Genomic DNA, 26,951 nt, shown 5'->3' on the forward strand with positions numbered 1-26,951 from the left:
TCCTACACGGTTCATACTACATTTTTGAAAAAAGCCTTAAATGAAAGCTGAGAGTCTGCACTTTAAGCAGGTATTCATTGTTTCATTTAAAACCCACTGTGGTGGTGTACAGAGCCAAAATGACGACAACTGTATCATTGTCCAAATAATTATGGACCTGACTGTACACTCATGGCAACCAAGGTGTTTTTATTGCCAAACATTGTACCATTCTTGGTTGTCAAAGACCTCTTTTCCACCAAATTAGCTCTGGTTCTTGAACCATTCAGGATTCTTGGAACCTTGGTTATACCTAGCAAACCAGCCCTTGTTTCACCAGAAACAGAACTATTGTAATCAAGGATGCATCATCAATGGAGGACGTGGTAACAAGATTGCAGATTGCATTGATTACCTGTGAGCGGTTATTGGATACAGATATTTGTTTTGATCTTAAAAACAAGTATGGACCAACTATTGATGATAAGAACACGTCAAGGACTATTACATGCAAGACTCCTCTGTTTCCAGTCTGTGGAATATGAAACGGCCACTGATGTTGTCACTGTTTGCACTTCAGATCAAGAAGAACATGCCTTTTTTTGTTTTTTTGTTTGTTTGTTCTGCTCCCAGCTAGAAACAAACTTCTCGGGGTCCGAACCAATTTATTAAAAATGGTTCAAAATTAGGTGCGTAAACCAGAGCGAAACCCATTCCCTGTTGGTGGAAACAGGGTACGAGTGAGACACATGACCTCAATCCAAGTGATCTTCATGTGTTGCTGCTGAAGACCCAACTGTAGGCAAAGAGCCCTGAAACAAGAAACAAGAAGCAAAGCTGGCTCTGGTACAGGCCCGACAGAGTGTCAGCTGGGGAGATAAAGTGTCTGATGATGTTTGTGAGACTTGGCAACAAATATTAAAAATGATGACCTCATTCAAGTTTACACAACTTTTCCAGTTACTTTCTGTGCCCCAAAATGAGGGGACTATATTTAAATTCCTGCACTGCCAACACACTTACATGAAAGCTGAAAGTCAGCATTTTTACCTCATAGTCTATGTTCCATTTCAGTGTCCTTAAACAGTTGCAAGCACTGTAGTTATACAAGATGTAGTCATTTTAAATGTGGAGATCTGAGTAAGGCACATGTCCATAACCCAAAAGACACTTCACCTTATGAGTTGGTTGAGCCTCTGGAGAAATCTGCAAAGAAATCATCGGATATTTGAGTTTCTAAAGAGAGATTATGACCTCTCCACTTCTTCTGCTGCTTCCCAGGTGATCCTCCAGATTTATTAATTTCCTTATGAGTCTTGATACCAGCTCAGGGCCAAAAGGCCCTGCCTCAGTAATTACCTGATGATTGATAGACTGGTAGTAGTAAATGACATTGGTAATTCAGCCGTGTCCAACCGGGTCAGACGTGCAGCTTAAGCTGCTAACTACAGCTGCCCTCCCAGTGAACCTCAGAAAGAACACACACCAGGCTAATGTGTCCGTGGGCTGTTTGCCGTGAGCTCTCCAAAGTGTTAGCATGTGGAGACAGGCTTTGGGCTGATGAAGGGACACCAGTGAAGATGGAGTCGACTGATTCAGATTATCATAAATTCGTGATTTAAACAGCATTAGGCAGCTTGAACTCAGCCTGAACTTTGCTCGATAAGGAACAGCCTGTTGTGTTTTTCTGACCAAGTTATCACTTATAACACATGGACACGAAACCTTTCAATCAATCCCACAATCTTGTTTAACACACACTAAAAGGAATTGGGAGAGGAGGTGCTCTCGCTTTTGAGCAGATTTCACCAGTAAACCAACCAAAGTAGACGTGAGTTCAAAGAAAACTAAAAAGAAAGACTTAACAGGCTTCAGACCAAAGACAGACCTGCATAAAAAAACACAAAGGGCTGCATTAGTTATGGGGTTATTCTTCCAGGTACAGGTGAGGTATTGTTGAGAAACAGATCCGAGTTTGAAGGATAATCCAACATCAGAACACTACCCAGCGTTTTACAATATAATAAGAAAGGATTTCACAACTAAGGAAAGTAATCACAGAGACAATAAGACAATCTCTTTATCATTTGTGGAGTTGATTTGCAGGTTAACAGTAAAATTACAGCACCTACTTTCACAAAATAATCTATGTTGCCGTGCCTAATAATGAATTGCTTTGTAAAAGTCTCCTTGTATTAGGCAAAAGTTAAGACGGGTTTGACTTTATTGTTAGGTAGCTGGAGCCTGCTGTGTCAGCACCGACTGTGTCACTACAGTGGTCTGATTGAAATCAATGAAGGGCCTGTTTCTTCAGGCAGTGCTGTTGTCTGTCTGCAAATGACTTTATGATTCAGTCTGTGTTTAAAGGTAGTAACCAAAGACCGCATTCAGTGCTAAAAATCACAGGAAACACAATTAAATTAGAATTATAATTGTCTAAAAATGTATTTAGTAATTATTCATATTGAGCAAAGTACTTTTTTTCCTTGGTGACTATCCTCAGTTACCAAATATTGTAAGCTATTTCAGCCCGTTCTCATTCCCAGGTTGTTAAATGCTGATGCTTTTTCATGCCCCTCTGCATCTGATAACGAGGCACAAGGCACCCTTAAGTGTCTCTGTGTGACACACAGCTGAAACACAACGCAACACAACGTCAGTGTTGTCAGGGACAGTTGCAGTTAGGATCAGACAACAAAAATACTTAGGTTTAGAGAAAAGATCATGTTTTGGGTTACATAAATACATCACATTAGAGACATTGGTGCACAATGACTGAACATAAATTAAGTAACATTACGGTAAAATAGCATAGACTTTTGGTTTCACATGAGACACAAACAGCTGTCTCCTGGATGAAAGTACAGTTTTGTTTGACCCATCCCTCTCCACTCCATCCCACCCTATGTGGACTTTCTCGCTTTTTATCCTACACCATTTGCTTTCAGTGTCAAGCAGCTAAGGATGGGTTTACACTGGAGAAAGTCGCTGCATCTCATAAAGACACTAAAGCCTGACTTTCACATCAACATCACATGGTGAGGGGCGTGACAAAGTGTCAGTATTTGAGTTCAGCTGTAGTGAGTTTCTATGGTCACGCTGCCTCTCTCTGAATTAGAGAAAGCTTTCATTCCATTCAAATGTTTTGTTAAAGATTTTTCCATTGAATCTAATCTCTCAAGACAGATTCTGCAATTTACATTGTAGAATCTGTCGGCAGCCCTGTGTGAAAGACGACTAGAGAGGTGGGGAGGGCAGGGCTTTGAGTTTGAACGATGAACGAAGTCAATCACAATGGAGGGGGCGTGGCCGAGACGTGCAGGTGTCCCCAGTAAATGTCCATAGCGACCGCTCCACCCAAAATGCCATCTCGTCAACGTGAATTTTTTTTTTTTTTCCAGCGGATGTCTTAGTTACAACATGATTGAGCTAACTGGAGTAGTTTCATGTCGTATCCGACAACAGGAGGCNAACGTGCACACAGAAATAGTAACGTTTGTTCAGTTATTGTGTTTATAGACTTTACAAACATCAGATTAGTCTACACGGTGATATAGTGGCGTGAAAAATGTGATATATAGCTAAACTCTGCTGGTTTTCTACCCGAAGTATTTGTAAACAACACAGCGATTCCCTGGGGGCACCACCGAAAGTGAAGGGCGTGAGCGATCGCCGAGGCCCCTGCACTGCCGTTAGTCGAAAAACTCCGGGCTGTGCCTCCAGAGGTAAAGGAAGGAGAAAAAAAAGTGTTTGTTTTTTTTTTTAACAGTGGATTTCCAGATTGCATTGAATCTAATTTTGCAACGTCATTTGATGTCACCAATATGCAAATAAGTGCATGACATCATCTATTGGAGGTAGTGCTAGCTCAGGGGCAGCCTGTGGCACTTTATCTCCTCTACAGTGGCTCCCTATGGGTTTGTCAACCCATGTTGTTGATTTGATTTGATTGATTGATTTTGAACATTTAAAAAAGTAATAATAAAATAGAATATATTGTAGGAAAAAAACAACAACCAAACAAAGACAAACAATAAATCATGAACAGACTTACAGTGACAAACATAAATTAACATTTCATGTCCGAAAAGGAGCAGGAAGAAGCAACATGCTTGTTTAACCCCACCCCCAATCCTCGTCATTCTCCAATTGTAAACATGTGTAGCTTGTACCCCAGTTTTAAAATGTTATAACATTTCTTCAACTAAAATGTGTGTCATATATCTACGACCTGGCGCCTTTCCCTCAAAATTTTGGCAAACCTCAGTGGTGGGGGCTCGTCTTGAGTCCTATTCGTGAGGATAACTATGGATCCCAAATCCAAAAAAAGGAAATTTAATAATGAGCAGACAGTTGTTTGCTTTTACCACTAACGCTGTAAAGTTAAAGTAGCAAATAATCACAAATAGCTCACTGCAGAGGAGCCACCTAGTGGTAAAAGATATTAATGAATGCTCGTTTGGAGCTATTAGTAATGTTGACAGGCTAATTTAGATACCTTCATTATAAGGCTCAAATATGCTTTGCGGTTCCATACAGATTTTTTTTTCTGTTTTTTTGACCAAAAATGTCTCTTGTAGTAGTAAAGGTTGCCGACCCCTGTGCGGTTGATATCCACAATAGCGGAAATAGCAGACGGGACAACAACTGTGGAAAACAAAATGCAGTGTGTCCTGTGTTGTTGCTAGTTGTTAGGCTGTGAGGGAAACAGAAAGCAATTTAGTTGTCTTTGTGACAGAGGCATCAAAAATAATACCACATGGAAATGCTGGGGGGGGGGATGAGTTGGAAAGTTGTCTGTTTCCACTTTAAAGTGACAGGAACTAGTGTACCACAGATTCGTACATTCTTATAAATCCTTTCATCTGCTTTCAAGTCAAAATTCTCTCTGGATTGAACATCCTTTAGCCTGAGTAACTGAGGCTGAGTCCATCACTTATCTGCAGCATGAGGCCTGTGCAGACTTGCACCACCTGAAGCTAGCATTATTCAACTTTAGCTTTTACCGCAGCGTCATTTACAGTATCTGGAATGGTTCATGGCCTCCAGTTGTCATCATCCAGCAGTTTCCTTGGTGTTCATCAGGATTACAGTACATAGCCTGCAGACCTGCTACTGTATTAATACTGGCAACCTTGGCATCATTAATCCAGCGTGTTACAGGCTTATATGATCCCAGCGACCAAGTGTAGCATTACATTTCCAGGGCAGCACCTAGCATCGCCGGGGGGACCCACAGCTGTAGCTTTATTATAGCTAATCCAGAATGGAGAAGGTAGCCTTCTGGTAGCCTGGCCGCTAGCTGCAGTATCTTTAATCTTCTGATGATTCTACAGTCGAGTCATGCTAACCAACGATGAGCTTTTAAAGGCAGAATCATTTACTGAGAAAAAAAAGACACCCTGGAGACACTGCAGCTTCATCAGTGTGTGTGTGTGTGTGTGTGTGTGTGTGTGTGTGTGGTATAATTGTGGGGGCGGTGTATTCCCTCCCGATGTGTTCACTACAAGCGCAGCACTGTGGTTTAATTAGCTTAATCCTCTTTTTGGGTTATTATGACCATAAATCATTGAACATACATGTAGGGAGGGATTAACGTAGCAGAGACTACAGGGAGGAGCAACTGCAGAAAGCCTGCACAGCGTCAATGCACTTACTGTCACATAGTGCACACCAGAGGCCATTAGAAACATCATTATAGTGAGCTCTGTCAGGAGTTTACTGTACATGCGCTGCAATCCCACATAATGTTGGTAATAATACTCCTCTGTTCATTTCCAAAACGATTTCTCTGAGCCGCAGCTATGATGGGAAGTTTATTTTCTTATATGAAAACGCTCAATTAGGGAAAGTTGTAACATTAATAGATGTACAAATTAATTCAGTAAATCTCTAAAGTACCCAGGCAGAGCTGTTCTGAGTCGGAGCCAGGGTTTTTTCAGTCTCCTGTTGTTTTTTCTTTCACTCTCTCCGATCTGATTTTATCTTTAAAAACACTGCTTGGCTTATAATTGTATCCTCCTTGTTATTCAAGCTGCAGTCCAAAACAATATACTTAACCGCATACTTGGCACCCGAGATAGCAGAGCAGTTCTGGAAGGAGTGTGAGAGTGTTTGTCTTAGCTCTACTTAATGAAAAAGACATCAACCCAGTGTGCAGGCACCTTTTTCTCCAGTTGCAAATTGTACCTGATTCAATATTTGGATGTGGGTGAGCTCAAATACACTGTAGCTGCTGTCAGATGATGATGTGCTTCCATTTACAGAATTAAAACAGAGACATGTTTAGAATAGCGAAGCACCGAGACAGACAGGCAGGGTGGAAACTGCAAGCTTCGCTCCATCAGCGAAGAAATACACCTTCCAACAACTCCTAAGCTGTCTGGTTAACACACAGGTTGAATGGCAGTTCTAACATTTCCAGACAAAGTGGGGGAAAAAATAGTGTGACAGTACACAATATAAAGTTGATGGTTCAATACAATCCCAATAGTTTTAGGCTACTCTAAGAGACCCCATTATGTGTAAATGCAAATATTTTTTATTAAAAGTCGTTTTTCTAACATGTTTCAGTGCAAAATGACATAAAAACAGAATCTCATAAATGAAACAATAAAGCAGCTTTCTTACAAATAGATCATAAAACTACACCACACACTAAAAACATGTCTAGTAGTGTTGCACGGTATACCGGTACTAAAATAGTACCGCGGTACTAGAGTATTCCAAACGGTACTATACTGCATTTGGAAAATACCGGTACTTTTTAAATTGATTCAATTCATTAATCTATTTAATTCATTTATGCACACAAACGCCTTCCTTGTTCCTATTGGAGCACATATTCACAAGTGGTGTGTATGACAACACCTGTATCAACATTCGCAGCTGGCGCATGTGAAAAAAGACAAGAGAAAGTCTGCCTCGCAAAGGGAGACAACACGAGACAACACAAACTTGGTGAAACATTTGAGCAACCAAACGGTGACGTCCGTATCGAGGTACTTACCGAACCATGATTTTTTGGTACCGTTACACCCCTACTATTTATTGTTCTAAAGGTTTGTATCAAAAAGGACTTTTCCTTAGGAATAGTACCGAAAAGTATTGAAAAGTATCGAAATTGATATTGGTATCGGTACCGAAACAAAGATTTTGGTATCGTGACAACACTAATGTCTAGAAAAGAATTTCCCCATAAACATGAAGAGCGAATGTCTGAACTTGATTGGAGTAACATGCTCAAAAACCCTCAGTCGGCCACACATCCAAATTTAAACCATCAGCTAATTGTTATAACAGGACATTTTAAAAGACCATAAGCTTGTCAATGTTTTCGAGCAGCAGTTATAACCTCTGACAGTTCACAGTGTTGGTTGACATTTAAATGCACCCTCTGACATTTAATGTTTGCAAACAAAAATTTGTACCTGTTGGAAGTCATGAGTGATTCATATAGTGGTTTGTTTCACTTTATTCTACCATTGAATATGGCTACCAGTCATCCCTAAACCATAGAGGAGCTCTGTACCACATTATAATTATGACAAATTTATGGCGCTACCTGTTGTGGTAGATGTTCCGGCCACGTGTGCATATTACTGCATATGAGTCCCATGTGTGAAACCTATTGGCTAGCTAAACGCTGCTACAGTGCACTGCTCTCATATGGCGATTACGGGCAGTTAACGGATTGTGGTAACATAGCGCTGGCCCTCCACTTCCCCTTGGTTAACATCAGCTGTCTTTACACAGAGATGGTGATATAGGGCCACTCCGAAGTCACTTCTTTTATGCTGCCTTTATATATCTGGACAGAACCAAACAAGAACAGCATCATGCTACCCCAGTGTGGGATGGCATAGTGTGAGATATAACATCAGTGTCATAGTGTAAATCATAACAATGGCAAAACATGGCAATAGCAATCATTTACTGTCTGTTGGTGGCTGATCTGGTCCTCTGCTTGGAGGGTAAGGAGCTCCCGAATGTCATTGCTTAAGCAATTTGTGAACATTTTCACAACTGTTCTTCTTTGAGTTAGCTGCTAACTGCTATCAGCTGCTTTTTAAATCTCCTGGCAGTGGGTCACACACATAATACCCTGTCAAAACGTAACACCGTTTAAGGGCTAATGGGCATGTAGCTACTTCCATGTTTCAGATGATACGTCATGTTTGTAGTCGACCAATGAAGATGAGTTTACATATCACCTTGGGTTCGTCCTTCACCTTCACATCACCGTTTGGTTGCTCAAATGTTTCACCAAGTTTGTGTTGTCTCGTGTTGTCTCCCTTTGCGAGGCAGACTTTCTCTTGTCTTTTTTCACATGCACCAGCTGCGAATGTTGATACAGGTGTTGTCATACACACCACTTGTGAATATGTGCTCCAATAGGAACAAGGAAGGCGTTTGTGTGCATAAATGAATTAAATAAATTAATGAATTGAATCAATTTAAAAAGTACCGGTATTTTCCAAATGCAGTATAGTACCGTTTAGAATACTCTAGTACCGCGGTACTATTTTAGTACCGGTATACCATGCAACACTACTGCTGAGTGTGGCCACTTCCTGTGTCTGTCCTTTCAAATTCAATCCCCACATGGTCCAGTCATAAAGGTTTTGATTTATTTTGACAAAGCACAGCTCCTAATAGAGTTTCACATTTGTTTGTTGTCTTTTTGTTCTGTGTTGTTTCGTTTTGTTTTCTGCGACTAAGAGACCAATGACCCGTCTGGCTGACTAATGTTTGGTCGACTATTAGGGGGCAGCCCTAAGAAGTACATACAAAAATTCCCACATGGTTTGCAGAATGGCTAGCTGTAATGTAACAAGTTGTTTGGTTTATGAGTAACTGTAATAGTATTACTGAAATTTCATTAGTAATTAGTTATACTACTTGTCACTGGAAAAAGTAATATTATTACTATAAGGCGTTACTGCCCAACACTGATAATTATGTTAGTTAATGGGTTAATACATAAAACAAAAAACACTCCAGCTTGAGTCTGACTTCCCAAGACCTTAACCCCCTCCCCTCCCCCACCTCCACCCGCAGCAGGTAGCAGCACAGGCTCATGTGGATTCAGGAAAACCCCGCTGTAACCCCAGACCTCCACTCACATATATACCTCCATACTCTACACCCACTGAATCCAACCTCCAACCTGCTCTCTCTCACTCTCCCACTTGCTCATTCAGTTTGGGTTGCCAAGCAACTGCATCACACTCTTCCATAATTGGTTGGTGGCTGGTTGATTGTCCATGCCTGTTAATCTCTCTCTCCCTCTCCCTCTCTCCCTCGCCCACCCCCCTTTCTCTCTTTCTCTCAGTTGCTAGGTGACTTTATCACGCATCCTTGCCTTGCCGTGCTATAATTGGCTGGCGTCATGGTTGCTGTGGCGTCAGGCCCGAGCTGGCCTTGCTTCATTCCTCCAACTGTGTGTGTGTGCGTTATAGCATGTATGTGTGTGTGTTTGAGGGGGGTCCTATTGAAGGAAGATGGGGTGCTCTGGCCAATTACAGAAGACGGGTGTGAAACGGCCGCCTGTCTGGCACCTGCGGCCCCCACTCATACCCCATATCACACACACACACACACACACACACACACATGCAGGTTGAAAGTGTAGCATTTCTCCAACAGGATAACCTGCCAAGTGGTTTGCTATTGTATGTTGAAAATATTGGTCCTGTATTCAGTCCTGAGCGAGGAGGACTCTGTGGAGTGAGTAGGAGGATTCACACATTCAGATACTGCTGCTGAAGATTCACTGTGGAGGATTTTCTGCTTCTTTACAGAACTAGAAGTAAATCTGTTGTAGAATCACACGTCTTTCACAGCTGTACCAGAGGATTATTGGCCTGGACGAAAAAGAGGACTTCCTTTGGTACCTTCAAGAGTAAATATGTGTAGAGTGCCTGTTTTTGACCAAAAGAAGTGTAACTGGGAACATTCTTGTACTGCTTGTATCTGTTTTGGTCTCCTCCAGCATAATTAGAAATAACAAAAATGAAGGAGTAAAAACTAAAGCCCTGTTTCCACCAAGCAGTACGGTACGGTTCAGTTCGGTATGCTTTTTCTTTGATTCCACTGCTAAAAGTTGTGGATGGTACCAATGGAACTGTTCTGTACCGTCCCCATGTTTGGTCCCCCCTCTGTTGGGGTACCTAGCACACAGATCTGGTACTAAAAGGTGGAGCTGTGAACACTGCAGTCTGATTGGTCAGTAAAGACGGTCACTCTGCTCAGGGCTGAGTTGTGTCTGGTTTTGAGGCTCATGTAACCACTGTTCATACTGTGGAGAATTTCATTGCTAAACTGTAACTATAAAATGAAAGGATGTTTTGCTGCCTCTTGCAGCAGCTGTTGTTGGCAACTGCCGGCAACTTCTAAGGTGGAACATTAACTTGTAATGTCACATTTAAGAGAACTGTTTACAGTGAAAATGGAAGTGTCTAGGTACCATGTCTGAAGGGTTACTTTCGGTTCCGAAGGTACCATCCCGAAAGTGTTTGGTGGAAACAGGGCTTAAATCTTGAATCTTGACCATTAGAGTCCAACCAATAACCAGTCAGCAGGTCAACACTATCAGTCGATATTGACTTACCATCGTTACACTGGTATCTGCATTTACTGTAGAGCTTTCTGCAAGCAACCTCTTCCTTGGGTATCTGGTGCATGCTGCTAGATAAAGTCTATCCAGCTCACCCCCACCAAGTCGGTCCTTTTCCTCCAAAGGGATGCAGCCTCACTCATGCCACATTTACACTGCATACTACGGCACGGCTCTACTCAACTTGACTCAGTCTTTCCTGGTTTTCCATGGCAAAAGTTGTGGATAGTACCTGGTACTTATTTTGGTGCCACCTTGGTTGAGGTTTCAAGCGAGCTGAACCGATCCTTAAAGGTGGAGTTAAGAGAGAATCGTCACTTGCTTGAAATGGGAAACAACTTTCATCGATAGCGACTGCAGTTTGTTTTTCTTGACCCAGATTTAAAACACTAACAAAAAAATAGCGTAGCTGTACCACTGACAGAGTGCAGATGTTCCTCTGTTTGGTCGCCGATGGAAGGATTTAGTAAGTGTTGCAATGAAGATGATGTCACAGCAGTTTCAGCATTGCTATGGTGATCAACAGAGAATCCAGCATACACTGAGGAGGTAAAATCTGTACTTGAAAAGAAAATAGAGAAAAGGCCCTGAAAGTAAGTTGTGTCAAGTCAAGTTGAACCATGCAATGAAAATGAGGCAATGGTGGCTGAACCACCTCAACTGTTTCCTTCTTAATGTGAAGTAGTATTGACTCAATAACGAGGACTTCCTGAAGGCACAGCCGTCCTGCGGAGAAACCTCATATGACTCACTCGTATCTGCTCTCTAATACTTCTCAGTCTTTACACCTTGTGGCTGTGAGGGTCATAAGATTTCTTCACTTGTTATCGGGAGCTGATATAAAGACCTCATAACTGCAGCTGATGCACCTCATCGGCAGTCAAACTCACAACCCTTTGTAACAATGCTGAAGGCTTCTGCAGTCTACAATGAGGCTTTCATACAGTAAATGAGTACTCTACCAATTTAGCTTTGCTCCTTTAAATTGCTGTCAGACACATGATGGAGAGTTTTAAAAACTGATAATGATGCCACAACATTGCAGGGACATTGTCTTTTTTATTACAGGCATTCTTCCTCACTGTCAAAACCTAGCACCTTTTTACCCACAATGCAACCCAACAACTGACAGTTCTGTCTGAGTATCAGCGGTGTCATGCCAGGCTTCACAAAATTGGGAGAGGTCTCAAATCCTCACTGTTCATCAAAATAAAAAAACCTGCAAAAGAAAGTATAAAGTGCTTCAGATAGTACACTGTGACAGTGTGACAAAATCAGGTAGGGATGTCAAAGGTTAACTCGTAATCGGCTTAACTTTGAGGGCAAACGAATATGGTTAACAACGGCAAAAGGTTTTTGCGGCTCAAAAATGAAGCTGCTTACATATCGGGCTACCTGGGGGGAAACTGGTGGGTGGCCACCATGTTTCCATCCCACCAACATGCGTCGAGATGGCGTTACTAGTGGTCATTGCTGAATATGCAGAACTTGCGGAGTGGTCAAGGCTAATGTTAGCTAACTCATGGAGACCAGACGGTGAACAGTGGGCACTATGTGTTTGCATGTTAAGGTGGCTAGCCGGCTGTCTTTCAATAAAGCCAACAGAAAGTAAGATAAAAGGGAAGACATTTACAACGTCAATATTAAAATTTCACCACCTCTAAATGGATAGCACTTCGCAATGTGGCACCAAAGCTCACTGAGTCAATGGAGCGCTTGACTAATGAGAAGCACCTCTTATTTTGCTTTTTTTTTTTCAAGGTTTTGTTTTGTTTGTTTGTTTGTTTTTCTGAAAGATTAATTGCTTAGCTGGTTACCAGTTAATGGGTGACAGGCTATCAAAAGAAAGATTAACCACAACTGACATCCCTCGATCACATCATTAAAAAAGCACCAACAACTCTCCTGTTACTGTTGTTCATCATTTCAATTAATTGTACCAATCCCTAACTAATGTTACGGCTTGATAAAGGCTTATAGAACTTTGTCACATATGTAGCAATACTCGCTGAGAACTCTGAACAAACTTTGTGAACAGTGGTAGATAAATCCCCAAGAGACTGTTTCACTTTTTCATAAAGAGAAATGAAAGCAACCCTCAATGACAAAATCCAATTAATTACAAAAGCTGTGAAACAGGTTATCTGAGAGAGAGAGAGGAAACTTGATATTTGGTCTTGTCCCCTAACAAATCACAAACTGTAGTTGAGGTGGCAGAGGAAGGCCTGTCTCTCCCTGAGGCAAATTTGTGATTTGTAATACTGGCCTATATAAATAAAATTGACTTGACTGCCTCCAAAAACACACAATGGTGAGAGAGAGCAACCAAACCCAGATCCCTGTTGTGGAAATTAGCAACTGACTGTACGAGATTTGACTGGAGAATTTGAATATGCAAATCCAGGAGCAGCGCGGCTCATGATCTGGAATTCATTTAGTCCTGCGTCACCTTGCAGTCACGTTGTGTCTGTGGATGAAAGACGACTCCGATCAAAGAGACACAGGAACTGGGGGGAAATAAAGGGGAAGAGGGCATCATTCACAGTTGGATGTTCCTGTGGCACATCATCTTTTACTTGTCGTTGCATCACCTCGCTGTCAGGGCTGCTCTGCACCTCAGATATTAGTTCATGTGAAGGTGTACTTCCTGCAGCCTCTGTTATTCAGACATGATGATTCAAGGTGGTGCATTAAGGCAATTAAAGTTCAGAAAAGTTGGCATGTGGTGGAGAAGTTGGGCCCTGTTATAATTGAGGACTTGAGGTGGATTTATACTTGAGTGTCAGCTCTTGCACATGGTCTACGCTGTTGTGAGCATTTATACTTGTACAATGATGTGTCTGCAGTTACACCTCCAAAACACCGGTCAACGGTGGAGGTTTCTGTGAAGTGCTGTAAAGTTTATTTGATTCAAAACACACATTAAACACACATTAAACATGGCTTAATAGAGACAGTTTCAAACACAAGTACACAAATCAGCTTCACTATAACTCGCAGCATTCACAGACAAACACTTGTCTTTATCTGGACACATTTTCCCCACAAATACAACATGCTAATGATTTTAGCACAAGCCTATGGGATTTTACATTGTATAAATTAGCTTAGTGGCTAGTGGACTTTTTCTCTATTCATATGAAGCCAGGGACAACAGCAACATTTAACAAAGGTAACCTTACAGAATTCGGCTCCATTACAGCTCACAAGATTCACTGACAAAACAACTGTCTTATACTAAACACGTTTTCCAAACAAATATAAGATGCTAACGTTATTAGCCTACGACATTTTACATGGTTGTAGGCTAGAGGTTAGAAACTCGACGGGCCTTTGAACACTACCTCATTTTATCAGCCTTGCTCTCAAATTTAGTGAATGGACTTGCACTTGTATAGCGTCCTTCAAGTCTTTGGACCACTCAAAACACTTTTATATTAAAGAGTCATATTCACACATTCACACAGTGCTGGCCAAGGACATCATACAAGGTGCGACCTACTCAGTTAGACATTCAGAAACACTCATCGATGGCACAGCCATTGAGCACTTTGGAGTTCAGATACTTCCACATGCCAACTTGATGAGCCGGGAATCAAACCACAGATTTTTCTGATGGAGGAAAACTTTCTTTATCTCCTGAGCCACAGCCACCCCAACTTGTGGCAAACATTGTTGGACTTTTGCCGGCATCCTCCAACGCCCCTCAACTAAACTCCTGTTTTCTGGAAAACTGAAGTGCTCACCCACACTTCAGCTCATACACTTCAGGTGCTTCTCAAAATCAAGGAAGGATCCTTAACGGCTGAATTTGAAGGAGGCTACATCATTGAATGCTGTCGGAGGACTGTTCCAATGTCAAGGATCCTTCAGATTCTACTGCTGACAGAGTCCTTCCTTTAGAGAATTTTCAAGGATGAATGTGTGTATCTACAGTGGGCATGAAGTACCCACAGTTCTTTGTGTACGATTTGCCGATGGACCTCGTCAGAATTTTGATAAATATGTCATTTATTGAGAATAATATCTCCAGGAGCTTGAAAGCATGAAAAAAAATATTAGAAACCTTATAATTTACACTTTCCAATGTCCACTGCCAAGTAACATGATTTTTTTTTCTCTAAATAAAGTGATTTTGATAAAACAGATACGTTTTTAAATTAATCAGTCATAGCAGAAATGGAGCGCTAAGTATCCAACCACACTATTCACATAATTACAACATGATAACTGCTCTTGTTCTTTTGGTTTCAATTGGTGTATTCTTTGGGGGAAGCGCAGTCAGGACACTTTTCGTCCCCATGGAAACAATCCTTAATAAGCACAACACCAGACCTGTTTAAATCATTGACAAAAACAAGACGTTGGTTGCAATGCAGAGATCTGAAACCAGGTTATACTTCAATAAAATAGTTTCTCTGTCAAATCCTGATTTTAAAAAAAACTGTCTTGCGCACACACATTGTGCTTCAGTGTTTCACATTAGTTGCACTTTGTTTTGGAGCAGTGTGTGTTTGTGTTTGTCTCCTTAAGAAGATTGGTGTGTGCTGTGATGGGAGTGGAGGGGCTGCTAGGACATCTGGCTAACTGACTGTAAGCTGCTGTAGTACTCCCCATTAAGAGTCATTAAGACCCCAATTATAGTTACCACCCCCCAGTTCACACACAACACAGAGTCACACACACACACTAGGGGTCTGCAGTTAGGTACGGCCAGTTTGAGAGTGTGCAGCGGAGAAAGCCTGTGTTTTAAAGTGTTTCCTCTTCATCAGTGTTATATTTGAACTCAATTGAATTGAGTTTATTTGGTTGTTTTTTTTAATATTGTCAAAAACATCCCTCCCTGTTTATTTAAATGAGCCTGCTGTGTTGAGGTAGTGGGAGTCCTGACTCTGAAAAAAAAAAAAAAAAAAAATGCAGGGTCAAACCTGGTTCATCCTTTGCCACAAAGCAATACAACATCATCCAGCAACACACAGCTGTGGCCAATCAAATATGTGCACATTTTGGCATAATCCCTCTGTTTAATTGTCCAGGCAGAGGATAAAATGATGTTGCTGCTGCTGGAACAACTTTTCAGAGTTGTAAAATTTTTGATTATAAACCTATGAGCAGTGTTTTGGTGTCTGATAAGCAGCACTGCAAACTGGACCATCTGGACTGTGTCACACCAGTGTAGCACCTTTCTTATAACCCAGAACCGCTCTCAGTCCTCTGGCTTTTAAACCAAAATGAATAAATTTGGATATTCCCAAAATAAAATGAAACACACCAGCTACACACACACAAACAGGGTCATGCCAGAAGAGAAACCTTTCAAGGTTGGCTGTGAAAGACTCAGAAAAACTCTGAACAGCAGGGGGTTGAACTCAGTGAAAAATGAAAAATTTAGACTGCAGTTGTGTATGAGAAACTCATTTTTTGCAGCAGCAGTGTGATAAATAATCCAGCTCTGTTATAATAACTCTGCTGTATATCTGGTAATGTAAAGGTTCAGAGTGTAGGATTAAAGTGATATATTGGCATAAATGGAATGTAATGGGATAAGTATGTTTTCTTAAGTGCAGTGGTTCCCAACTGGTCCAGCCATGGGATCCATCTATAGTCATTAGTAAACGGTCCACACAGTGTAATATATTCAGTGTTATACTTGCATTTGTCCATGCCGTTAGTCACTCAGTACGTTAACATGCACAGTTAAGTTGAGCTACGAGTATAGCTTGACTAGGACATTTAATTGGACTGCTGTCCTCGTCCCAGTGTACAAGCACGGGAGGGGAATCAATTAATTAACCAAAGAATGTCTGACTCCGCTACGATAGGTGGTGATATGCCCCTCTCAGCCTGTTGGACCTTTTTCCAGTTCACCTATTATGTCACAGGCTGAATAATCGACAGACAAGTTAGCTATGATTAGCTAGCGGCAAACTGGTACCATGGTGGACAAATTTACAGCTGTGTACATTTCGTCCTGGATGTAGATTTCACCATGTTGTTACCAGCCTTCGACTTCTGGGTCAAAGCCTGGGGTGGAAACTGTGGGGCATTGGCCAGTTTGGGTCCAATTGACTGTATACATTTAGGAGTAATTTGACTCCTAATCGCATTATCTGTGTGTTAGTCCGACTTTCAGAAATTCAACTTAGTATGATTTCAGCCGGACTAACTGTATTTTAGAAGTCCGGTTTTAGTTGGACTAACACAATAAATTGGTTTTCTCTAATGTCACGTAAACGTACTGACTCACACCTGCGACTCAATTTTAGATTGTGACTGACCTGAGCAGTTGAGAACCACTGCTTGAATGAGCCGTTTATATCTACAAGAGAGTGGGTCCACAGAGATCGCCATGTTGCACCACAGTGTTTCTACAGTAGCCTAGAACAGACAAACCAAACACTGGCTCTAGCTAGGGCCATTCATTTTCTTGTATTGGCCACTGTAGTTAGCAGCCCCTCCGCAATGAGCATTGTTGGAAAAACACAGATTTTTTTACTGGTTTCAATCACGTGGTCCGTTTTTGAGAGAAGACCTCTGCAGATAATTCAGCTTCCGGTTAAAACACTGAAGGAATTCTAACCGGGAGACATTTCAGCTGATTGCAATGTGCAGTCCTCACCACTACATGCCACTAAATCTCCTTAAATCTTACACACTGTTCCTTTAAATAGGCTTATTTCAAGTGTTCATGCAAATGTCTCCATAAATGTGTTTTTGCTTGTTAAACAGTGAATTTATGAAACTCACTTGTAAAGTTGCTTAACAAAGGAAGATGGGAATTTTTCTTTCTGCTATTGTTAGCTGTTGTGTTACTTTTTGGGGTGGTGTGGTTGATTTATCTGCTGACCCCCCGTATACACCCACAGAGAGAAACACACTCTCGTACGGGCGTTTACACAGTCAGACATCATCACATCCCATCTGAAGACAGTCTGCTCCTACACACTACACACTACACACACACACACTGCACACACTTCTAGCCAGAAGACACACACGCACACACAGCTGGAAGGCTTTCTATCATGGAGAGATAACTACAGGCTGAGAACAATAGACCATCTCTTCTCCCATCTGGTGAAGTGGGGGATGAAACTTCATTTACATTTCAGATCCCACCACCTCAGGGCCTCTGTGCGGATATGTGTGTGTGTGTGTGTGTGTGTGTGTGGGCAGGAAAGGGGGAGATTCATTTCAGGGTGAATTTAGGATTATGAATTAACACGCCACCGTGCTGAAAGACTTCATTTACAGCTAATTGAGTGTATTGGCTCATTGAAATGGGTGTTGTGTTAAAACTGGTCTGCCTGCCTGGCCCCTGGGCTGTGTGTGTGTGTGTGTGTGTGTGTCTGTGTCTGTGTCTGTGTCTGTGTGTGTCTGTATGTGTGTTTGGGTCTGGGTCTGGAGAGAGCCAGGGGTGGTTACCTGTATATTAGTGAACAGCTGTAGTTTAGATGTGTGAAATTAGATGTTGAAATTATAATAAAAAGTGACACCCTTTCCTCTCTGTCTTTGTCTCTCTCAGGTGAGAAGCCCTATAAGTGCTCATGGGAGGGCTGCGAATGGCGTTTTGCCCGCAGTGACGAGTTGACGCGACACTACCGCAAACACACTGGAGCGAAGCCATTCAAGTGCAACCACTGCGACAGGTAAACACACACACACACAGGCATGGGTTGTACACATACACCATGACAAACATGCAGCTAGCTTTACATAAAAAGGACGCTGACACATTTTATCTGCAAAGGACCTCTGTTTAACCTGCATTTCCAATGAAAGCAGAACTCAGCCAGCCAGTGCATCACATATTTGGGTAGTTTTGGTCAACATTAGAGCTGCAGCTAATAATTATAACTGTCAATACACCTTTTTCACAGAAAAACATTTGGACACAGCACAGCAGGGAAAGCTCCACTGTGAATAATAAAATTAACAATGGCTGAATTTCATTGAGCTGCTTCAGTTTCAGGGTCCTGGTGTTGTGCATGCAGGTGCACTGTCACCACTGTCATAACATACTGGGACGCTGAGATGAAACAAAGCCATTGTTAATGTTATCAGCAGCACCTGTGCTTTTTCTGACAGGTCAAAATGTCTGCTGTGAAAAAACTTTTATCGATTTATCAGTTACATTTTTTCAAATCTTAAAAAATGCCAGAAAATAGTAAAAGATGCATCTCGAGGTGATGTCTTCAAATTTCTTGTTTTGTTCAACCAGCAGTCCAAAACAAAGAGATGCTCTGATGACAATAAAACTAGAGAAGCGGCATGTTGTAAAATTTGGAAGCAATAGCTAGCCAGCAAGCTTGCCACCCCGCAGTCTCTGCACCCCTCCATGCTGCTAGAAGACTGTGTGCCAGAAGGAGAGTGGGTGGAAGCTCCAGAGACGGACTCAGTAGTGGCTGTGGCAACTCGAATTCAGTTGGCGCAAACCCCAGCAAAGGGGTTCACAGTGGGCTGGGTCCAATCTGTGTAACGGCAGCAACAGAAAGTTTGTTGATTTGATGGGGAGTTGGTGCTCTGCTGGCTGAATTCATGTTGCTATTCCAGCAGCTGGAGGCAGAGTCCTGCACCAGGTCGGGTACCCACAGATACCCAACTGGTAACCCGCAAAATGCTGTGTAATGGGTAAAAATATGTGTAAATAAATAGGCACGGATAAAAATAAACTACACATGGGCGGGCAGCAGGTGAGAACAAAAATACATTTTATTATTTTTCAGGATAAAACAAATGAAAAAATTATGTGCAAGCCACAATTCCTTTTATTTTGAAAGTCAGTGACACAAGTCAAACCTTTGACCCCGTCGTCACATTCCTCACCAACGTGGAGGACTCCAGCCATGAAACTTTGCAGCCCGAGCATGAGCTGGCAGTCTACATTGAGTTCAAGACACCCAAGGAGGATCCTTTTATGGGTTAAATGGTGGTGGAAGGAGCATGCTAAAACGTTTCCTTATCTGGCAGTGAATGTTTTCACCATCCTGGCATTAAGTGCAGTTGGTGAAAGAGATTTCCCCTCTGCTGGATTTGTATTTCAAGAACGGAAAACCCAGCTTAATGTGAATGACTGTAGCCTTTATGTGTGTTTAATCACGGGGCAGGTTGGGTCACAAGACTTTTAATAACGGGTGCAGGTGGCTGCGGCTTTTACTTTGACAAAACGACAGGTAACGGGCCAGTTCTGGTACTGAGCTTTACAGGTATGGGCGGTTGTAGGTTTTCAAAAAATGGATCCGTGCAGGACTCTGGCTAAAGGTGCGTGTCCTCATTTATGTTGTGATAGTATCAAATCAGAAAATAAGTATATCGTTCCAGCCCTTATTTTTAGGTGTGTACAATACAACAAAAATAAGATGACTCGTGCATCTCTGATAGAGCTAGGGTAACTGTTCCCTCCTGCTTACAGACTGTGTGCTAAGCTAGGCTAAATACATCACAGAGCTGCCTCTGTGTTGAACCCACAGAAAACAAAAAATGATCTGAAATGTGGTGACAAAGACAGATAAGCATATCTATTTTTAAGAAGGACCAGTCTGTAGGATTCTGGTATCTAGTGTTGAGGTTGCAGATTGCAACCAGATGAATACTCCTCCTTTCTAAGCATGTAGGAGAACCTATGGATATCTTGGGAGGAGTTTTCTGTTCATTCCTGACAGCTCTGACAGCAAGAGGTAAAAACAAAATCCCCCTCCAGTTACAACCATACAGTCTCTACATACAGACTCTACATTCAGTTAATGTAGAGTCTGTAGGCAAACCCTGGAGATCTTGCCTCCAGAAGAAGAGCGGGAGAGCCCTGGTTTCCAGTTGTAGGCTGTTTGTAGTCCGTGTGATATTGACCAATCATGTTTGAGCCGGCTGCAGTTGTTGCCAGGTTAAACGATCCGTGCGGTGAACTAACGAGGCGGAACATAATTGGCGTCATTGCAAACTCTGAATCCATCGCAATGGTTCAGCATATTTACTTATATATAAACGGAAGTCGGAAACGGAAATTCGTCTCCTCCGCCCAAATCAAACCAAAAAAATCGGGGGTCTGCCCCCAGAGGCTGTATCGCCATCTGCCGGAAGTCAGACGCCGAATACAGCCAATGGGTTCCAAGAATGCAACCATATTAACTCGAGCCCCTCTCCCATGGAGTACAACAACAAAAGGGGAGAGGTAAGGTGAGAGACATCCCTTTGTAGGTGGGATACCCCCAAAGGTGAACGTAGGGGCACAGAAACTGAGTATCAAACGCTCCACATATTGACTATGGAGTCCTAAGTGTGTCAGATAATAACAACTGAAACAAATTATGTGTAATTACAATACTTAATATTAGAAATTGACTTTGTTGCACATATTACTGCTGTTACTAATTGCCCTGTTACATTTGTTCATTCTGGGCTACTGTAGAAACATTGTCATGGAAGAGGACCTGCTCCCTGTGTAAATTTAAAAGGGTGATTCCAAGTGATTCTTAGTTTTGGGTGATTTTACACTAATGAAGACATAATGATATTATATTTCTGCTAAGATATCCTTTTAAATCTTATACGCTGGTCCTCTGAATCAGCAGAGCAATGCAAATGTTTGGGACTGTATTATCACAGTACAACTTTCTTTCTTTCTCTGTACATTTCTTGGTAGCTAATGCATCCAAATCCGTCGGCAGTTTGTACAGAGTTCAGTTCAGTTCAGTTCAGTTCAGTTCAGTTCAGTTCAGTTCAGTTCAGTTCAAGTCTCTTTTCTTATGCACAAAGAAATAAAATTCCTTCAATACTTTTAGAGACAAAATACTGCAAATTAGTGCGTTTGAAGTTAAGACGGGACGTGATCATTTTCTTAAAGACATTTCCCTCCTCCAGCAGCTGTGTACAGGAGCAGCTCAGGTGAGTTCTTATCTGGACTCTTGAAGATAAAGGTTCAAGACTTCAGTCAATTTAATGATAAGGGATGTTATTATCGCAAATTAAGTTCTTAATGGATTCACGTTTTTTCAGCAGCCATAAAAATGTATGTAAGACTGATGTTAGTTTGTTATTGGCTTATTGGCTTTCAGGTCATGTTATCTGACCAGCAGTGGAAGATTTCACCGATTCTGTGTCAGTGTTTTTTTATCAGTTCCTGTCCGACGCAGTTTAACGTCAGTGATAAACAAAAGACAGAACAAAAATGATGGGGCATGTGTTTGGAAATAAAAGCAAACTAAATCTCCTTGTGGACAAAAGCCAGGGAAATCACATCATCTCTGTTTGGTGTTTGGTCCTCAAGGTAGAGTGTGTGTGTGTGTGAGTGTGTGTGTGCTTACTCATGCCCCTATGCTGGCAGTTAAATGGATTCTGGCTATTGGCAGACTGGTCGCAGCTAATTGAGTGGCACCAGATGCCAGCTCCACTTTAACATACACACTCTCTGTTTGTGTGTGTGAGCCTGCACTACCTTTCTGATGAACACACACACACACACACACACACACACACACACACGTTTGCCCTGGAGACAGTGTAATTGGCTGTTGTGGGTTCCCTCTAGTTTGGGTTTTAGACATAAAACCCTCCAGAAACCTGCTGGAAGCTTCTAATCCTGGCTGAGAGCTGGGACTGTATTAGCTCCTTCTTGGCAGACACACACACACTCACACACAAACACAGTGTGTAGAGACACAACATACACAAGCATAAAGAACGCAAAGACGTTTTAGATGCAAAGTCACACATGAACATTAAAAGGTCCGGACGGAGCAGCGACACATTTGGCTACACAATGCAAGATTTGTCACAATGAGGCTCTGCGTACTTTAAAGTCTGCAGAGAGTAGTGAAGTGGGAGAAGTTATTTTGGGCTTCAGAGTTAAATGTTCATTTTCTGTGTTGGTGACTGACAGCCGGAGCGCTGCGAAGGTGTTAGAAAATATCTGCTTTTTTTTCATTCAAAGTCAGAGAAATAAGCCAGTGTACATAAAAATGTACAGAGACAAGTAAACCTCGACTCCCAAGGGGCATTTCAGTAACAAACACCTGAACACAGAGCGTAATTTCTGCAGCGTGTGCCAGCAGCCGTGATCTGAATATAAAGATTATGCAGTGTTTTGTTGCCATTTGCAATAACGAAGCGTTCTGAATTTGTTACAGCTCTAATTTGGCAAAAGCCTCCAAAAGTGAGAGCTGCATGGTGATGCAGTGATTACCATTGTCGCCTCACAGCAACAGGGTTCCTGGTTTGATCCCCAGGGTGGGGGAGCCCCTCTGTGTGGAGTTTGCATGTTGTCCCCGTGTCAGTGTGAGTTTCCTCCAGGTACTCCAGCTTCCTCCCACAGTCCAAAGACATGCAGGTTAACTGGTGACTCTAAATTGTCCATAGGTGTGAATGTGAGTGTGAATGGTTGTCTGTCTCTATGTGTCAGCCCTGTGATAGTCTGGTGACCTGTCCAGGGTGAACCCTGCCTCTCACCCAATGTCAGCTGGGATAGGCTCCAGTCCCCCGCGACCCCCAACAGGATAAGCAGTTATGGAAAATGAACAAATGAGTGAGTTTCCGGAAGCCTTTATGGCATCTTCCCTTTATCAATACAGTAGGTTTTCCACAGTGGCCAAGAAGATTTTCACCTGAGCTAGCATTTTGCCACTCGGGATTGCAATGTATGACAGTCAGTCCACCACTTCAGCCCAGGTTGAAATCTCTCAGCAAGTATTGGATAGATGAACCATGAACTTTGGTGCAGACATTAAAGGGGTAGTGCACCCAAAAATGAAAATTCAGCCATTATCTACTCACCCTCATGCCAAGGGAGGCTCAGGTGAAGTTTTAGAATCCTGACATCACTTGTGGATGGGGAGAGGAGGTGGCAGCACAACTCCACCTAATGGATGCTGAGAGTGCCCCAGATTCAAACGTCCAAAAACACATAATTGAAACCACAAAATATCTCCATACTGCTCATCCATAGTGATCCAAGTGTCCTGAAGCCCCGACATAAAAGGTTGTTTGGAAAGGCGTCATTTGAACTCTGTTTTTAGCCTCATTGTAGCCTGTAGCTCTAACTGCGCTTACGTGTGCGCTTGCGCAAGACCGTGAGACATGGACACCGCCTTCATGTGTGTTCACGTGCTTTCGCTGGTCTCGTGTGCAAGCGCACACACGTGAGCGTGGTCCACAGAGAGGCAGTCAGAGCCACAGGCTACAATGAGGCTAAAAACAGAGTTCAAATGACGTTTTTCCAAACAACTTTTTATGTCGGGGCTTCAGGACACTTGGATCACTACGGACAAGCAGTATGGAGATATTTTGTGGTTTCAATTATGTGTTTTTTTGGACGTTTGAATCTGGGGCACCGTCAGCCTCCATTAGGTGGAGTTGTGTTGCTACCCCCTCTCCCCTTGGATCTCCGCAAGGGATGTGAGGACTCTAAAACTTCACCTGAGCCTCCCTCGGCATATGGGTGAGTAGATAATGGCTGAATTTTCATTTTTGGGTGCACTATCCCTTTAAAGAGCCCATATTATGCTCTGCTTTTCAGGTTCATACTTGTATTTTGGGTTTCTACGAGAGCATGCTTACAGGCAACCCTGCAGGTGTGCGCTGGACGTTGAAGCTAATTTGACATAGTACCAAACAGTGGAATTAAAACTTCTGGATCCATCACACAATGCCATTTGGCCCAAAAACACTTTTTTTTAAAGATTATTTTTAAGCACTTTTTGCCTTTAATGACAGGACAGAGTGAAATGGGGAGACAGAGAGAGAATGGAGACTGATATGCAGCAAAGGGCCACAAGCAGGATTCAAACCTGCGACTGCTGCAGCGAGGCAGTGCCTCTGTACATGGGGCGCCGGCACTATCCACTACGCTACCGACACCCCCCCAAAAACACTTTTTCCTATAGACTTACACTGAGAAAGAGACATCCCTAAATCAGTGGACAAATTTTTATGAGCATCACAACCCCAACAAAATGACTCATTTCACTATCAGGATCTGATCCATTTGGCATGATAACATGTTGAAAGTCTAGAAAAGCTGAATGATTGAATCAAAGTTAGAGGAGGGCTAAACCAGGAGTCAGCCCCACGGCCAACGAAAGGCCCAACGATTCAGGTAATTTTATACCCAGGAAGTCAAACTTTTTTGGCTTTATGTGCCACTTGAGCAACTGTCATAGAAATAAACAGGCCCAACCTCCAATGCTGTGTGTAGTTCTCTTTATACATCCATGACTCTGGGATACAACCTGCTCCATTTTGCTGTGTATTGAAATTACAGTAGGGGGATGGCAGCAGCCGGTGCAGATGCGATTTATAATACCCCCTCTCTGAAAGCACCTTTGGTCTTGTTTTCACATTTCCAGTATTTCCCTCCAGGCTTTTTAATGCTGAAATTACAAAGTGGATGAAAACATGCTTAACACAGTCAGGATGTGCCTCGATCTTTACAGTACCAGGACCAAACACACACAAACACACACATCTGTGGTGGGAGGAGCTCACCAAATATTACCATGAGAATGGCAAAAAGTGGCAGCCATGGAGAGGTTAACATTAGATAGACTGTTCAATCTGACACAATTTCTCCTGGGGAAACACACACACACACACACACACACACACACACACACACACACACTGCAGTCTGTCATTAATCCTGCCTAATCAAGCGGGGACCCCCCGATGTTTCCATGGAGCTGGAAGGAGGAGGAGTGATGAGGAGGAGGAGGACAAAAAGAAGTGAGGAGGAGGAGAAGGGAGAGTTTAGACGAAGAGAAGCGGAGGATGGGAAGGAGGAGAGTGGGGGGAGGGTACCAGCTGGTCTGGATGCTCCGCGCCCCAACAGTGACACAGTAACTGGCATGGCCATCTGTCCAGCCACACACACACACACACACACACACACACACACACAGATTGGTGAAGGTGTACAGTAGGTAGCACATGGTCAGCGAAGGGTTGAGGGGAAACACTGGAGCACAGACAACAGAGATGAGAGCAAAGGTCAACTGTACGCTCGCACCATGTCCACAGTAACGCTTTGAAACACGTCAAAGGGGGTTCTGTCCACACTTTGAGTTTTCAACTTATTTCCAAAAAAACTGGAACACCAAAACTGAATTTTTTCTGTCGTTTCTCTGTTTCAAATGCCCTTGTTTTAACACCCATCACTTTTTGATATATACTTATTCTGCTGTAAGGGGTTGCAGAGTGAAATCCTTTATGCATTATTGCACAACTTTAAAAATGAGGCAGCACTTCAGTAATAATAGCAGGTTATTTATTTCCACCTACAACTTGGATTAGTCTGCTAGGGTAGTGTTTCCCAACTGGTTCAGCCACGGGTTCCAGATTTCTCCTAAGTCATTAGTTTAAGGTCCACACAGTTTAATATATTCAATGTCAAACTTGGATTTGGCCATGTTGTTGAGGTAGTTTGCTGTCTCTGTCAAGTAGCTGTCTGTTAGTCCCTCACTCTACAGCAGGAAATGGCATTTTAAATTAAAAGCTCTGTGCCACAAATTCACTGTACTTCAATATAAAAGTCTGTTTGCCAGTTTGTCAGTTGACACCTGCCCTGTTTGGTTCGGTTCAATCAAACTCAGGTTCGTTTGCCCCCTAAGTGCTGCTCGTTTGAGCAGGTGTGAACACAGCAATCACACTCAGGTGTGCACCAAAACGACCAGACTGAGACCTTCTTGAAGAGGTGGTCTTGGTCCGGTTACAAACGAACTCTGGTGCGGTTCGTTTGTGGTGAGAACGTGTTCCGACCTGGATCTGAACCAACTGCAGTCACATGACACATTGTTTGGGTTAAACATGAGCATGTTACAGTCCTGGAGGATTATTAATGTGCACCTCCTCCTGTACTGCCTTAATATGCACATTCAGCACATCCAATGCATCAAAACATTGTTTTCTAGTTGGAGCCGCGCCTCGTTTTCAAACTGTATGGTTTGACTAAAATGAACAATGACAGCAATATAGTCCACGATGAGCAGCGCTAAAATCAACCTGCGTAGTTGTCCCTCCATTGTGACATTAGAAAGTGTCACATTTATCTTGCAAGTGTACTCTTCTTCAACGTTTGCTTTACTTCCTGGATTTTTCCCACATGGAAATTCTGACCAATCAAGAGCAGCTTTCTCACACAAGGCATTTGATCTGGTCCGCTTGTAAATGCTGCCGTGAGAACATGAACCAGCTCTAGACAATTATACAACTTTGTACCAAAATTAGTCCCTGATTCAGACCAAAGGAGACAACTCTAGGTCTGAAAGCAGCCTGATGGAAAATGCAGGTGTTTGGGAAGTACTAAGCATACGACTGGATAGATAAGACTTGAAATATACTGTACACGTTGTGTGAAAGATTGTAAACA

At 42.4% G+C, this 26,951-nt stretch overlaps 1 protein-coding gene across 1 annotated transcript in view; it reads left to right on the top strand.

Moving 5' to 3' along the window:
• The window catches only part of klf7b (Kruppel-like factor 7b), a 99,812-nt gene that overhangs the window by 68,308 nt on the left and 4,553 nt on the right, over positions 1 to 26,951 (top strand). Inside the window, exon 3 of the mRNA XM_050048113.1 lies at positions 18,123 to 18,246. Within this exon, the coding sequence (XP_049904070.1) occupies positions 18,123 to 18,246 (124 nt within the window). The remainder of the gene's footprint in view (positions 1 to 18,122; positions 18,247 to 26,951) is intronic.

The sequence above is a fragment of the Epinephelus moara genome, chromosome 7 (genome assembly GCF_006386435.1).
Source record: "Epinephelus moara isolate mb chromosome 7, YSFRI_EMoa_1.0, whole genome shotgun sequence".
Taxonomy (NCBI): Eukaryota; Metazoa; Chordata; class Actinopteri; order Perciformes; family Serranidae; genus Epinephelus; species Epinephelus moara.